The following is a 16,414-nucleotide window of genomic DNA, read 5'->3' on the forward strand; positions in this document are numbered from 1 at the left end:
GTTAACTGTGTTGTCTAGAGCTAGTAAAAGGTGGCTGCTTCTTCCAAAAATAGCACCACCACAGGTTGTGTGGGGCGTTACAGTTCAGACCCGTTCACTTCAATGGAGCAGAGCTGCAATACAAGGCACAACTCATGGGCAGGTGTGGGGCTGTTTTTGGAATAAAGCAGCCATTTTCTTCTAGTCCTGAAAAAGTCCCTTTTTATGTTTGCTAACTTATAGGATACTATAATGACTCTGATTGTACAAGGACTGCAGAACTGGACTTCACCTATAGCAGTGGTTTTTTTTTTTAATCTATGTCCTAAATGAGGCTCATGGTACTCATATACCCACATGCCTTAAAGTAGGGCTGAATTGCACAGCAACCGGTGATTGTAAAACCTATGTGAATGAGGCACATATAAATACTGGCAGAAAGCAAGGGACTTAAACTCACTGGTGAATGACGGGAACTAAATGTAGAGAGTCACAGAATGAGCAGATGACCCATTGAGTAAAGGGCAGATGTATAGCATACAGGAGGATCAATGACGGTAAACAGAAATGGAATAATACAAAATCTCATCCCAGCAACCAGAATAGCACAGTAACTAAAGCAGAGAATCTGGGGGAAAACGCACATGGCAAACACTGTGGAGTGAGGCCTGGGAATGAAGAGGCACAAACTTCCTCAACTCCACCCTAATCAATCAGGCAACCTAGGCAATAGCCAACCCCAGAATCAGATGCAAGGCAGTTGCATAGAACTGCACAACTAAAGTAGTATCTAAGAACAGGAAGTAACAGATACAAGGGCATCGAAGACATCACAGCGTGTTGTATTGGGTCACCTCAGGCTTGATGAAATCTCAGCTGGGGTACATTGACTGGAGATATCACTGGTGGTTCCAGCATTATAAACTCAGAACCAGGATCAGTACCTGTAAGTCAGCCTTGGTTGCAACCAGGCCTAAGCAAAAGTTCATTAAGTGAACGTAGCTTACAGATTGTTTTTATAGCCAACCTTTAGGGGAAAAAGCGTATGCCCATCATGGCCCTAAGGGAAGATACAAAACAGGAAATAAAATTTGTTTAAATATACGTTACTTATGTACACCACAATGACATGGATTATATTAGTGCAGCTGATACAACAAAATAAAGAAAAGCACATCAATCACACATAGTACCACAATAACCTTGTATTCATTGCTAGAAATGAATGATCTCTCCAGCTTTACTTCATGTGGGGGTGTCTGCATTACAGGGAGGCTCTATCTGGGTATGACTGACTGATTCACTGCTTGCTTATTTCTACGTCTCGCCATCCCACTCATTAGTTAGGTACTGCTCAGGTCCTTCGTCTTTATTACTGCCACTGTTTTATTTGGATAGATCACTGACATATTACAGCAAGGTTAATCGAGAGGGATAGACAGGATTATTAGCATAGAAAATATTAGATGCATAAATGCAAACTGGCACGGTGATCAGGTTGTGCCCTTGAGTGTTTAGTGCCAGTCTAGGAAATATTGCAGTAAGCTCTTGTCTACAAGATAGAAACCAACCCAGCAACTAGAGTTGTAGCGATACCAAAATTTTGATTCAGTTTCGATACCATAAAAAAGTATTGCAATACTCAATACCACTCTAAAAAAATAAAACACCTAAAAAAGCAATGTGCATTCGGCATTTAAAAAAATGGCGAATCAGAGTTTCTATTTATTTTTTTTCTGTTCCGGTGTTCACCGCATATTTTTAAAATATTTTAATAGTTTGGACTTTTCGGACCTGGTAATATGTGATATGTTTATTTATTTATTGTTTATATATTTTATATGTAAAATTGGGAAAGGGGGTGATTTATACTTGGTGTGTTTTTATTTTAACTTTTTTTTATTAACTTTTTTTTTATTTTTTTACATTTTATTTATTAACTATTTCCCCCTTATGGGCTAGAACCTGGGATCTTTTAATCACTTGTCCTATTCATCCTGATAGAGCTCTATAAGGGTGAATAGAACTTCACACTCTCCTGCTGCCCTTTGCTCTGTGCACAGAGCATCAGGAATGTTACCATGGCTTCAGTAGCATCCTGGCTGCCATGGTAACCGATCGGAGCCCCAGGATTACACTTCTGGGGCTCCGATCTGAAGCTGCCACTGCCCCCAATGAGGGGAGGGGAGAAGGGGACCCTGTGGCCACTGCCACCAATGACTTTAATACTGGGGGGGTTGAGGGGGGCGCACTGCGCCACCAATGATAATTAACCTTTAATACAGGAGGCAGGTGCCGGCAGCAGATCAGCGGCAGTTAACCCCTCAGGTGCCGCACCTGAGGGGTTAACTTCCGCTGATCACAGCTCCCTGTCAGAGTCAGGGATGCCAGCTATGTGATTTTGCTACCGGTACCTGCCTCCTGTATTAAAAGTTAAAGATGACCTTTCATGAGCAGGCTACATAGAGCAATGCCCAGGGATGTCCCTGCCCTTTCTATTATTCCTCGGCGCCGGCTCCGTTCGCCCGCTGTGCCCCTATTACTGTCTCCTGCTCCGTATGCTAATTACTTTTATCGGAGCGATGGGCAAGAGACATCAGCTTCTCTCCTGGGCGGTCCTTTTCCCTTGCTGTGATGTTCTGCGCTGCAATTGGACAGCGCTACAGCAGGGAGAAGGAATACCCAGGAGAGAAGCTGATGTCTCCTGTCCATCGCTCCGATAGTAGTAATTAGCATACGGAGCAGGAGACTGTATTGGGGGCACAGCGGGCGAATGGAGCGGCACCCAGGAATAATAGTAAGTGCAGGGATATCCCTGGGTGCCACTCTATGTAGCCTGGTAACTTAACAAGTCCTGGACCCATGAAAAGTTCTGCTATCAGTTGGTGGTGCAGTGCGCCCGCCCCTCTCTCCTCATTGGTGGCAGCGGCAGCACAGGGGGGGGAGGAGAGAGTGCTTCCTTCTCCCCTTCGCTGCTGAGGGAATCTGAGCGCGCTGACAGCAACGCGCTCATGTTCAGAGATACTAGACTGCGCAGCAGCCCAGTATCGAAAAAATTTAAATCCTGGTATTGTATCGATACCGGGACAAAAGTATCGATTGGGTATCGAAATTTAGATCCCCACAACAACCCTACCAGCAACTCCACTGTAACGTACGCACTCTAACTTTTTTGGGAGTTGGCTTTAATGGGGGAGGTTATTTGCAAATAGCTCTGAGGAATTTAGATATCTGCTATCAGTTCGCTGTGCTTTGAAGAACGCTTTCTCTATAATAAAAAGAGCATTTGTGTAATTTATAGGAGATAAGGGGATGTCTCCTTCTGTCATATAAAATATTTTATCTTGCTTTGTTAGACATGACAGAGCCACTCATCTATGCTGTATTATCACCAGCATTATTCAACATGACATCTCCTGGACCCCGGAGACGGCTCACATTTTACTTTATCAGTAAGCAGTGACTATCCACCTCAATGCCCTGAAACAAGCAAACTCTTGAGTGCTCAGCTTCGAATTATACTCAGAAGACACTGTTTGCATTTTACATGTATCTGCTCCATTGATATTGTAGACTGCTATCCACAAACATGCTACATAGCCTCACTACAGCTCGACAGTGGTTTGGTCGATGCCATCTCAATCTCATAAAATCAACCTGTGCTAAAAGCGCCTTTTAAACAATTTAAAAAAATTGAAAGTCACCAGCTACGTTCCATTTCTGAAGTTCTTTATATCCGTAATGGCTGCATTTTCTGGCACAAATTTTTGGTTCACACTGATTTACATATGAGTATTTTCCTTTCTAAGAGATGGTTTCTTTTCCTGGAGAGTTCTTGATCATGTGCCAAGATTCTCGCCAGTTTTTTTTTGTTTTGTTTTTTCATGTAAATGGAAAGATTGGCATGACCTGCCAATATCAGTGGGTCTGGGTGACCAACTATTGTGTATGTGGGTGGTCAGACTTTCTCACAACGATTTTTAGAGGATTGGGCTGTTGAGAGTTCAGCATACCCAGTCCTTTTAATCTCAGATGAGATAACCTGATGCAAGAGGTGTCTAGCAGCAATTTGCTCCCCTGTCCCTGTTCCAGACCTCCCAGGTGTCTCTCTTTTGGGGGAACAGTCCCAACTTTTGACCCGAAGTCCCTCTGTCCCTTTTTCTTATCTGAATTATAGATTTGCATTATTACACTTATAATATTGATCTAGAAAGTGTTTGTCTGTTCCTATCTGTACATTTGTATATTATTTCATTATTTGATGCCATTTTGATTTTAGAAATCTCTATATTCAGATAATTTTTGTGTTACTGTGTGAAAGAAAACTATTCAAGTGTATAAATATGCAGCAAAAAAATGTATTTGTCACACAATGAACCTTAAGTGTCCCTCTTTGCCTGTCCACAAAGTTGGGAGTAGTGTTGAGCAAACTTCTGTTTTCAAGTTCGGGTTATCTAAGAATTCCGTTATGGACTCCGCTTCGACGGACTATAACTTATGGTCCGTGGTAGCGGAATCCATAACGGAATTCTTAGATAACTCGAACCTTGTACGCCGAACTTGAAAACAGAAGTTGGGAGGTATGCAAAATGCGGAACGAAATTGCGGACGTGTAAATGGAGCCTTAGTCTGCATGGGTTTGTAACTTTCCAACCTCTAGAAGAAGAATATTTGTCAGTGCTCTTTGTTTCCTGATCTAGCAGCATCTGTTTAAATTCTTTTTTATTAAGTTTTGAAAGTTCAAAAGAAAAATAATTCTGTTTCACAACAGGGTGATAGTGAAAAACTATAACATAGATGTGGCTAAGATTGGATTGCAGCATCTGTTGAAGGCTCATTGACAATACTCAGTCTCTAATGGGAATTTCCAGCTAGAACATCATCACTTTGTACTGTCCTTATTGTAAAAGCAAAAAAAAAAAAAGCATGTCACTTTTGTGAGGCAGAGGCAGCCCTTTTATTACTGATGATACTCCACAGTAGATATTGCTGATAAATTAACTTAATCTCCATCAAGATTACTTTGCAGCTGGGATTTAAGCAAATTGAATCAGAAGCCTGAACAGCGACAGTGAATATCTATTAGACTGTAAACAGAATAACACACTCTTTGGATTTTAATGAATGAAGCCAGTAGCTGTTTGTGCTTGGCATATGGTTACTGATGCATGCACCAGGAGCAGCACCTAATATACAGTGAATGGCTTAATGGGTTGAAGCATCATTCTTAAACCTCTCCAGTCAAGGTAGTCTGTCCCTGGTACACACAACCGCTGAGTTACCATTTTGCGTGGGAGCTTAATCATGTATTATTGCTGATTTAACCCCTTCCCGACATCCATTCATGTATGGCAGAAGTCAGGGCTGGAATGACTGCTGTTTTTACACAGCAGACACCCGGAGGCAGAGTCTGTAATCAGCAATAATGCTGATCACGGAACTTTAACCCCCCTCAGGTGCAGTGGTAATTGGACCACGGCATATTATAGGTCAGATAACGGCTCCCATGCAGCGAGATTGGGTGAACCATTCATTTGCTATGGCATTTTCATGAAGAAAAAAACACAATGCAACAGCACACTATTTTATAAATTTGAGATTCTTGGCAAATACATTTTGTACAAAATTATTTGGGCCCGCGTCAAGGCGAATCTCTATTAGACCGGAACCTAACACTAAATACTACCTGTTACGTGCCATACTGGCCACCATAAAATTCAGGGAATGCAGGTTCCACATGCATGCTGAGTCCACTCTGCCTTTTACAATTTTTTATGCCATAATGGCCTCCATTAAATCCACTCTATGCCTCTCCTGGTGCCAGAGGGCTTCCAATAAATGCAGGTAGAGCAGGCTACAGCTTTATACTAACGCTAATTAAAATCAGCCTATATGGCATACAGGCTGGTCAGGGGTACAAGACTAACTGGAGTCAGCCACACCTCCAGTTCCAGTACAACTGCAAAAAAAAGTGCGTCAGTCAGCACATCCCAATGCGAAGGTGCATGTTGCCATGGCTAGAAGCACAAAGAAAAAAACACAATTCAACATCACTCTGCAAACACAAATAACTTACAATAATGCCATAGTTATAGAAAATATTCTGCTGCTAATGCTGCAGATTACGCTTATTTTGTAAATTTGAGATTCTTGGCAAATACATTTTGTACATAATTATTTGGGCCTGTCTGCCGGCGTCAAGGCGATCTCTATAAGATGGGAACCTAACACTAAATACTACCTGTTATGTGCCATACTAGCCACCATAAAATTCAGGGAATGCAGGTTTCACATGCATGCTGGGTCCACTCTGCCTTTTTCAATTTTTTTTGCCATAATGGCACAAAAACCTGCATTCCCTGAACAATATGGTGGCCAGTATGGCACATAACAGGTAGCCCTGTGCGCACACCCGACCCCCAGAGAGGTCGTTGCTTTTTCCAACAGCGTGCAGGCGCTGCCACCACTGCTGGATTGAAGGGTGGTCTTAACCCCTGGAAATCAGCACTGTATAATGCAATGGAAAAATAAATCGAGCCAGAAAAGGAGGCAATATAGATATTCATAATTAGGGATGAGCGAATCGACGTCGGATAAAACATCCGAAGTCGATTTGCATAATACTTCCTTTGAATACTGTACGGAGCAAGCACCCTGTACAGTATTAGGCCCCATGCACACGGCCGTGTGCGGGCCGTGGAACCGCGGCCTGGATCCCTCCTGAGAGCAGGAGCGCACGGCGTCACTGGTTGCTATGACGCCGTGCGCTCCCTGCTGCCGGCACAGTACAGTAGATCATTACACAATAAAAGCACACAGAGCTATGGGGACTGGGTATTGCGGATGTGCTAGCAGCCGTCTAGCAACCCATGTCCTCAGCTCTATACACAAAATCCTTGTGACAGGTTTCCTTTAAGCATATCTTAGAAAATATAGAGAATATGGCAGAATTTCAACAAAGGCTATATTAGGAAGTGCCATATAATCCTCTCACAAACACATTGGTGAACAGTAACCAGAAATTGGACAACCCCTTTAAAGACCGGGCTGGAGAAGAAATCCCTAGCTAGCCCTCTATAGTCTGTACCAGTCAAAGCTGTGGTGTGTCTAACGTTTTCCTTATAAGAGGTTGAATGTGGTTATGATTACTTTAGTGTAATTGGCAGTCCTGGTTTAAGTCCTTGCTGCACAGAGAACTTGTATGCAAGTATTATGCATTATATATATATATATATATATATATATATATATATATATACAGGTCAGTCTAAAAAAATTAGCATATTGTGATAAAGTTCATTATTTTCTGTAATGTACTGATAAACATTAGACTTTCATATATTTTAGATTCATTACACACCAACTGAAGTAGTTCAAGCCTTTTATTGTTTTAATATTGATGATTTTGGCATACAGCTCATGAAAACCCAAAATTCCTATCTCAAAAAATTAGCATATCATGAAAAGGTTCTCTAAACGAGCTATTAACCTAATCATCTGAATCAACTAATTAACTCTAAACACCTGCAAAAGATTCCTGAGGCTTTTAAAAACAACCAGCCTGGTTCATTACTCAAAACCGCAATCATGGGTAAGACTGCCGACCTGACTGCTGTCCAGAAGGCCATCATTGACACCCTCAAGCAAGAGGGTAAGACACAGAAAGAAATTTCTGAACGAATAGGCTGTTCCCAGAGTGCTGTATCAAGGCACCTCAGTGGGAAGTCTGTGGGAAGGAAAAAGTGTGGCAGAAAGCGCTGCACAACGAGAAGAGGTGACCGGACCCTGAGGAAGATTGTGGAGAAGGACCGATTCCAGACTTTGGGGGACCTGCGGAAGCAGTGGACTGAGTCTGGAGTAGAAACATCCAGAGCCACCGTGTACAGGCGTGTGCAGGAAATGGGCTACAGGTGCCGCATTCCCCAGGTCAAGCCACTTTTGAACCAGAAACAGCGGCAGAAGCGCCTGACCTGGGCTACAGAGAAGCAGCACTGGACTGTTGCATGTCATTCGGAAATCAAGGTGCCAGAGTCTGGAGGAAGACTGGGGAGAGGGAAATGCCAAAATGCCTGAAGTCCAGTGTCAAGTCCCCACAGTCAGTGATGGTCTGGGGTGCCATGTCAGCTGCTGGTGTTGGTCCACTGTGTTTTATCAAGGGCAGGGTCAATGCAGCTAGCCATCAGGAGATTTTGGAGCACTTCATGCTTCCATCTGCTGAAAAGCTTTATGGAGATGAAGATTTCATTTCTCAGCACGACCTGGCACCTGCTCACAGTGCCAAAACCACTGGTAAATGGTTTACTGACCATGGTATTACTGTGCTCAATTGGCCCGCCAACTCTCCTGACCTGAACCCCATAGAGAATCTGTGGGATATTGGGAAGAGAAAGTTGAGAGACGCAAGACCCAACACTCTGGATGAGCTTAAGGCCGCTATCGAAGCATCCTGGGCCTCCATAACACCTCAGCAGTGCCACAGGCTGATTGCCTCCATGCCACGCCGCATTGAAGCCGTCATTTCTGCAAAAGGATTTCCGACCAAGTATTGAGTGCAGAACTGAACATAATTATTTGAAGGTTGACTTTTTTTGTATTAAAAACACTTTTCTTTTATTGGTCGGATGAAATATGCTAATTTTTTTAGATAGGAAATTTGGGTTTTCATGAGCTGTATGCCAAAATCATCAATATTAAAACAATAAAAGGCTTGAACTACTTCAGTTGGTGTGTAATGAATCTAAAATATATGAAAGTCTAATGTTTATCAGTACATTACAGAAAATAATGAACTTCATCACAATATGCTAATTTTTTGAGAATGACCTGTGTGTGTGTGTGTGTGTATATATATATATAGATATAGATATATATATATAGATATAGAGAGAGAGAGAGAGAGAGAGAGAGAAAAAAAAATATATATATATACATAACATGTTATGTAATACTTTTATTACATGGTAGAATAGGCCTCAATACAATACATACAGTATGGAAAAAGTGATCTGACCCAAACAAAATTGCAGCCTGAGAGGTGGGGTTGGCATATTGGATATAGTAAATGAGGGGTGTTGGTGAGAGGCGGTGGTAATTGTTGGATTTAGGCTGAGGGACAATCACGGTTGAGGAGAAGTAGGTAGGTACTGCTGAATAGATGAGTTTTGAAGGATTATGTTTTTAATTGCTAAAACTGCTTCTTCTTTTTTTGTTGTTTGAAAAGAGCTTGGCAAAAGAACTTCAAGTGGATGTGTGTGAAAGGAGAACTCTTCTTAGACAAGCCAAAATATTGCAAGAGTCTGTAAGTGGTCCATCCAAACAGTCTGTACACCGAGCCCAGTCACTGGCAGCCAGCATCCTCAACATCTCCCAGTCTGACCTCAGTGATATACTGGAGACCCCAGATGAAGAGGTGAGTAAAGGCGGATTTACACAGGGCAATTGTCGGCCAAATATCTTGAGCCAATGCTCATTTCTAATAATCGGTTTATGTGAAGATGCTGCAGATCACCCGATGAACGAGCAAAACACTCATTCATAAGGTAAATCTTTGTTTAGGGCCGTTTCACACGAGCGGATGCCGTGCGTGGCATCCGCTCCGTGAAAGAGTGCCAAGACCCACTGCAGAGGCACGGAGCAGTAACATGACTGTTAATGCTCCGTGCCTCTCTGTGATCTCTTTACTACGAAATCACAGTGACAACTGTGATTTCGTAGTAAAGAGATCACAGAGAGGCACGGAGCATTAACAGTCATGTTACTGCTCCGTGCCTCTGCAGTCTGCATCGGGTCTTGGCACTCTTTCACGGAGCGGATGCCACGCATGGCATCCGCTCGTGTGAAGCGGCCCTTATGCGGACACCGAAATCATTGTTTCTGGGCAGCAGATCGTGCTCTGTAAACTGTCATGTTACTTGGCCTTGACTGTAATAAATTTGAATTGACCATAATGTGTCTGTGTTTAGTCCCTGTGTTGCACAGCACACAGACATGAACATCACTCATATCAATGGGCCCTAATTGTGTGGTTTCTATTCGAAATATGATTTTTTAAGGAAATGCCATTTTTTGGTTAATGATTTATTTTGTGTATGCATTATTTTTTGGGGCTTTGTATGCTATAACTGTAATACGTAAAAAAAAAAGGAAACTGAGAAAGAGATTAGAAATGTATACAATAAAACCTGTTACAACATATGTAGGTCTCTTCCTATTTGTCTATGGAGAGATAAGTCAATCAAGCTGAAGCTCGACTCTTCTCCCCGGAATATTTGTAGTCAGTTTTGCTTGAGTCTGCGTTGGATTACTTTTTGCCATATTTATCAAATGTCACATGTCGTTTGATAAATTTATCTTATCCTTAAAGGGTTTCTACCACCTCATTTGGACCTAATTAGCGATCTGCTAGTGTTTGCTCTACCTAACCATGCTATTCTAAGACCTTTGTGTGCAGGCGTTACACTAAAAAACCAACTTTTATTGCTATGCAAATGAGCCTCTAGGTGCTATGGGGGCGTCTTTTTATCACCTAGAGGCTCCGTCTACTCACACTGTATTTCGCCCCGCTCGTCCGTCAAGCCCGCCCATCTCCTCTAGATTGCCAGCCTCCATCTCATCCATCGGCCGAATTCTCGCACCTGCGCTGTGTGCATCTGTATTCGGCGCAGGTGCAGTGACTGTCTGACCGCTTCCTGCGCCGGCATCTCCACTGCGCCGATTACGTCAGAGTGCTCAGAGGAACAGACGACGCCTGTAATCGGCACAGGCGCAGTGGAGATGCCAGCGCAGGGAGCAGTCAGACAGTCACTGCGCCTGCGCCGAATACAGACGCACACACGCAGGCGCGAGAATTCGGCCGATGGATGAGATGGAGGCTGGCAATCTAGAGGAGATGGGCGGGCTTGACGGACGAGCGGGGCGGAATACAGGGTGAGTAGACGGAGCCTCTAGGTGCTGAAAAGACGCCCCCATAGCACCTAGAGGCTCCTATTTGCATAGCAATAAAAGTTGTTTTTTTAGTGTAACGGCTGCACGCAAAGGTCTTAGAATAGCATGGTTAGGTAGAGCAGACACTAGCAGATCGCTAGTGTCTGACAGCTAATGAGGTGGTAGAAACCCTTTAAACTTAACACTTTTGTCTAGAAAAAAAAAAAAGCTCCTCCAGTTTTCCAACTCCACCCTTCTACTGGAGTGAGACTGCAACTTTTTTTGTGACTTTTTAAAAGAAAAGTCTCAATGATAAATCTGGAGTGAAATTTATTAACACCTTCTTTTCCTCCCACTTTACAAAACTGGAGCGAGTGGTGTAAAAATGCAAAGAGTCGTACATTTTTTGAACAACTGAGTGTGACTTTTTGAAGCCAGAATTCTGGAGTGAAGGCATGATAAATCGGGGCCTATGTTTTCTCTAAAATGCCACCGCGCATGTGCAGTTTGGCTGCACTCTAGAGTATTGAATACCTGTTACATGGTGAAGTCATTTCTCACCATTCTGCAGTCTGATAGGCGAATGTTTGGCAGATGTGAAGAAATCACCTTCTTCCTGAGTGTGTAGGTTTAGTAGAAGGATCATGATCTAGTGAGGCTGCTTGGTCTGGATAATGGTCTGGACCAGACAGTGACAGTGAAGAGAAACGTATATAATATACAGTCACGTTCTAGAAATGTTCAGGTATCCCAATATTTGGCTTGTAACAAAAGACCCCACAAGTGCTGATGCACCACAAAAGCACCTACCGTTATGTTCTTTGTGAATTTCACACATAGAATCGTGCCGCATCACGTTGTGTTCACTGCTTGTCTGAAGTTAATGTAATGGAAAGCTAGATGGCTCAGCATTTAAGAAACATGTCTTACGACCTTTATGTAGCCTGGGTAAAACTGGAGCTGGTCCATGTAGCCATTTCACTCTTTTATGGATGATACAGGGGTATTGATTGTTCCTTGTTATTAGCAAAACAGGGATGTGTAATGTATCCATGGAGCACTTTGGTCACTTTTGATGTAAGGTGTTTTAAACGCTGTGTGCTTTTTTTATTCTATGGCCGTAATGCTTTCATAAAGCTGTCATAAATTATTGTCTCCTTTCCTCCCATTAGGAAATAGCAAATGTGAAGCGGTCAGTAGAATATGATAAAGAATGGATGAACCACATAATGAAGCTTCTTGAAGGACAGGTATGGGTATTCCTTTTTTGTTTCAAAGCCATTTACCTAATAAATATCTCATACTAAATACATTTTGATCCGTGTATATATACGAGGATGAGTCAAAAATTATCTCCACTCTGGATGTAGAGTTTATTTTAATCAACTTTCAATAAATCCTACAGTGCAGATAATTTTTGACTTGCCCTCGTATTTGTGTATCTATATATACACTATATACTATGTGTGTGTGTGTGCGTGTGTGTGTGTGTGTATATATATATATATATATATATATATATATATATACAGTACAGACCAAAAGTTTGGACACACCTTCTTATTCAAAGAGTTTTTTCCTTATTTTCATGACTATGAAAATTGTAGATTCACACTGAAGGCATCAAAACTATGAATTAACACATGTGGAATTATATACATAACAAAAAAGTGTGAAACAACTGAAAATATGTCATATTCTAGGTTCTTCAAAATAGCCACCTTTTGCTTTGATTACTGCTTTGCACACTCTTGGCCTTCTCTTGATGAGCTTCAAGAGGTAGTCACCTGAAATGGTCTTCCAACAGTCTTGAAGGAGTTCCCAGAGATGCTTAGCACTTGTTGGCCCTTTTGCCTTCACTCTGCGGTCCAGCTCACCCCAAACCATCTCAATTGGGTTCAGGTCCGGTGACTGTGGAGGCCAGGTCACTCCTTCATGGTCAAATAGCCCTTACACAGCCTGGAGGTGTGTTTGGGGTCATTGTTCTGTTGAAAAATAAATGATGGTCCAACTAAACGCAGACCGGATGGAATAGCATGCCGCTGCAAGATGCTGTGGTAGCCATGCTGGTTCAGTATGCCTTCAATTTTGAATAAATCCCCAACAGTGTCACCAGCAAAGCACCCCCACACCATCACACCTCCTCCATGCTTCACGGTGGGAACCAGGCATGTAGAGTCCATCCGTTCACCTTTTCTGCGTCGCACAAAGACACGGTGGTTGGAACCAAAGATCTCAAATATGGACTCATCAGACCAAAGAACAGATTTCCACTGGTCTAATGTCCATTCCTTGTGTTCTTTAGCCCAAACAAGTCTCTTCTGCTTGTTGCCTGTCCTTAGCAGTGGTTTCCTAGCAGATATTCTACCATGAAGGCCTGATTCACACAGTCTCCTCTTAACAGTTGTTCTAGAGATGTGTCTGCTGCTAGAACTCTGTGTGGCATTGACCTGGTCTCTAATCTGAGCTGCTGTTAACCTGCGATTTCTGAGGCTGGTGACTCGGATGAACTTATCCTCCGCAGCAGAGGTGACTCTTGGTCTTCCTTTCCTGGGGCGGTCCGCATGTGAGCCAGTTTCTTTGTAGCGCTTGATGGTTTTTGTGACTGCACTTGGGGACACTTTCAAAGTTTTCCCAATTTTTCGGACTGACCTTCATTTCTTAAAGTAATGATGGCCACTCGTTTTTTTTTTACTTAGCTGCTTTTTTCTTGCCATAACACAAATTCTAACAGTCTATTCAGTAGGACCATCACCTGTGTATCCACTTGACTTCTCCACAACGCAACTGATGGTCCCAACACCATTTATAAGGAAAGAAATCCCACTTATTGAACCTGACAGGGCACACCTGTGAAGTGAAAACCATTTCAGGTGACTACCTCTTGAAGCTCATCAAGAGAATGCCAAGAGTGTGCAAAGCAGTTTTCAAAGCAAAAGGTGGCTACTTTGAAGAACCTAGAATATGACATATTTTCAGTTGTTTCACACTTTTTTGTTATGTATATAATTCCACATGTGTTAATTCATAGTTTTGATGCCTTCAGTGTGAATCTACAATTTTCATAGTCATGAAAATAAAGAAAACTCTTTGAATGAGAAGGTGTGTCCAAACTTTTGGTCTGTACTGTATATATATATATGTATGTGTGTGTGTATATATATATATATATATATATATATATAGATATATATAATGTATATGACGTATATATTTGTGTATGTATGTTCCGCAATCACTCAAAAACGCAACCATCGATTTCAACAAAACTTGGTATACACATCCCTTGCTACCTGGAAAGAAATCTTGTGGTGGTAACAGCTCTCTAGGACATACTGTTCCTGAGATATTCCCAAAATATGACCTGCATTAGCCAATACAAGCCTGCAAGTCTTTCTCTTCATATCCCAACTGCCATACACACGGTCACATGTCCATTATCAGCCAATAGAAGCTCATAGGCCCCTAGTCTCCACATACACACAGTTTTACACCAGGTTTCCATAACAACCCAACCATTTTTCTTCACTGCTGTAGATCAGCTTTAGGCTAGGGCTACACGACGACATGTGTCGAGCGACAAAAAGTCGCACGACACATAGGGCACAACTACACTGCTACATGTGTCGCGCGACATTGATGTCACACCAGTGTCGCTTAACAATTTTTATAATGATAGTCTATGGTGTGACATACTGCGACGCGACAGTCGCATAAAAATCCATGCATGTCACATGTCGCAGTGTGACACCATAGCCTATCATTATAAAAATTGTTGAGACAAAATGTTGCATGACACATGTCGTTGTGTAGCCCTAGCATTAAAGTGGCAGGGTGTTGTGGAGGTCACTGTTAAAGGGGTGGGCACTGTGGAGGTCTTACTTTTAAGGGGGCAGGGGCCACTATTAAAGGGGCAACTGCTGTGGAGGTCACTGTTAAGGGGATGGACTGCTGTGGAGGTCACATTTTAAAGTGGCAGGGTACTGGGGGGTCTGTGGAGTTCACTGGTAAAGGGGCGGGGTGCTGTATAGGTCACTGTTATGGGGAATACTGTCGATATCTTTTAACGACACACAAAAAACATTGAATGAAATAGATTAAATATACCCGTGCGAAGCCGATCCTTCTACTAGTATATATATATATTTATTTATATTATTACTTTATATATAATACTTTCAGTGAAATCCAGTAATCCAGAGAGTATGATAATTCACAGCTCTAAACTGTAATATAATTTGGAATTTCACATGACCAGAATCAGAAGACTGAGCAGATTTTGTGTCTGTATTCCGTCTCTAGCTGTTTTGCTGAATGATCTCTACTCACGAGATTTATATACATTTCTATGGTCACCCAACAATCCAGAATACTTATCTGGTGATTTAATCCATTTTAATGCCGGATTTTAGGGGTGAGTGAATCAAGCTTCGGATCCAAGATCCAAAGTCGATTCGTTCCCCAACTTCATTTTAATGCCGTACAAAGACCTGTCTCTTCGTTAAGTCCGAAGTCGAGCAAGACTTCGGTGAATAACTTCAGCCTTCAACTCTACGACTTTAAAAACATTTTAAAACAGGAATCGAAAGTGGGCTTCGGTACCAGCTGAACTTTGCATACTATTGCAAGCTGTGAAGGAAAGTTCCCTGTGCAACCAGTTGTCTTACAGCCAGACATAGCAAAGGCAAATGGCTGATCGGCTGGGACACGAACAGAAGATTTCTTTTTATGTCTTGATACTAAGTGACAAAGGAGGAGAATAAGTAAGGGATTGCTAGGATTTTTCTTTTGCTACTGCAAAACCGCCCGTTAAATAGTGGCTTTGCTGCCTTTTTTACTTACATATTGCCAGGAAATGCTTCTATGAAAAACTATTCTTACTGTACCTAAATTCTGATCTGCAATTTTTATATGTGGGTGTTTTTACCATTAAAAAAATAAAAAAATGACACAAGGGAAAGAGCAAGATGTAATTTTATTATGTAGTTCTGTGTAAGGGCAGAATATTATAGCTACAGATCCTGTAGTACTAGTAGCCAAAAGGGCACAAAAAACCATCATGTACTGTTTGGCTACTCACAGCCCTGGAAGAATACACTGTATTGTATTCATGAGCAGAGCACTCAGCCCCGCCCCTCGGGACATGATTGACAGGCTTCTGTGTATGCCGTTATACAGAGCAGCCTGTCCGTCATGGTTCCAGGAGGTGGGGTGAGCGCTCTGCTCATGAATACAACCAGATTTAAACTACAATATGAGCCCATTGTACTCTTTTCCAGCTGCAAGCAGCCAAACGGCATCGCTTGTTTAATCTGTTTTGGCTACTAGAGCAACAGAGCTGTAGCTGTAATATTCTGACCTTACACAGGGCACAATATGAGGCTGACATGTCCATGCTTTGCAATCCTATGCACTACAATACAATATCTACGACAGGTCCACTACATGACCCATGCTATCAGCAGCCCATCACTCCAGCAGTTAACCTTGTCTGCGGACAACAGTCTGCAGT

The 16,414-nt window shown here is 42.3% G+C and overlaps 1 protein-coding gene across 1 annotated transcript in view; it reads left to right on the forward strand.

The window, feature by feature from the left end:
- The window catches only part of CNTLN (centlein), a 327,152-nt gene that overhangs the window by 295,162 nt on the left and 15,576 nt on the right, over nt 1-16,414 (forward strand). Inside the window, exons 25-26 of the mRNA XM_044286471.1 lie at nt 9,200-9,388; nt 12,075-12,152. Of these exons, the coding sequence (XP_044142406.1) occupies nt 9,200-9,388; nt 12,075-12,152 (267 nt within the window). The remainder of the gene's footprint in view (nt 1-9,199; nt 9,389-12,074; nt 12,153-16,414) is intronic.

Source organism: Bufo gargarizans, chromosome 1, assembly GCF_014858855.1.
Source record: "Bufo gargarizans isolate SCDJY-AF-19 chromosome 1, ASM1485885v1, whole genome shotgun sequence".
Taxonomy (NCBI): domain Eukaryota; kingdom Metazoa; phylum Chordata; class Amphibia; order Anura; family Bufonidae; genus Bufo; species Bufo gargarizans.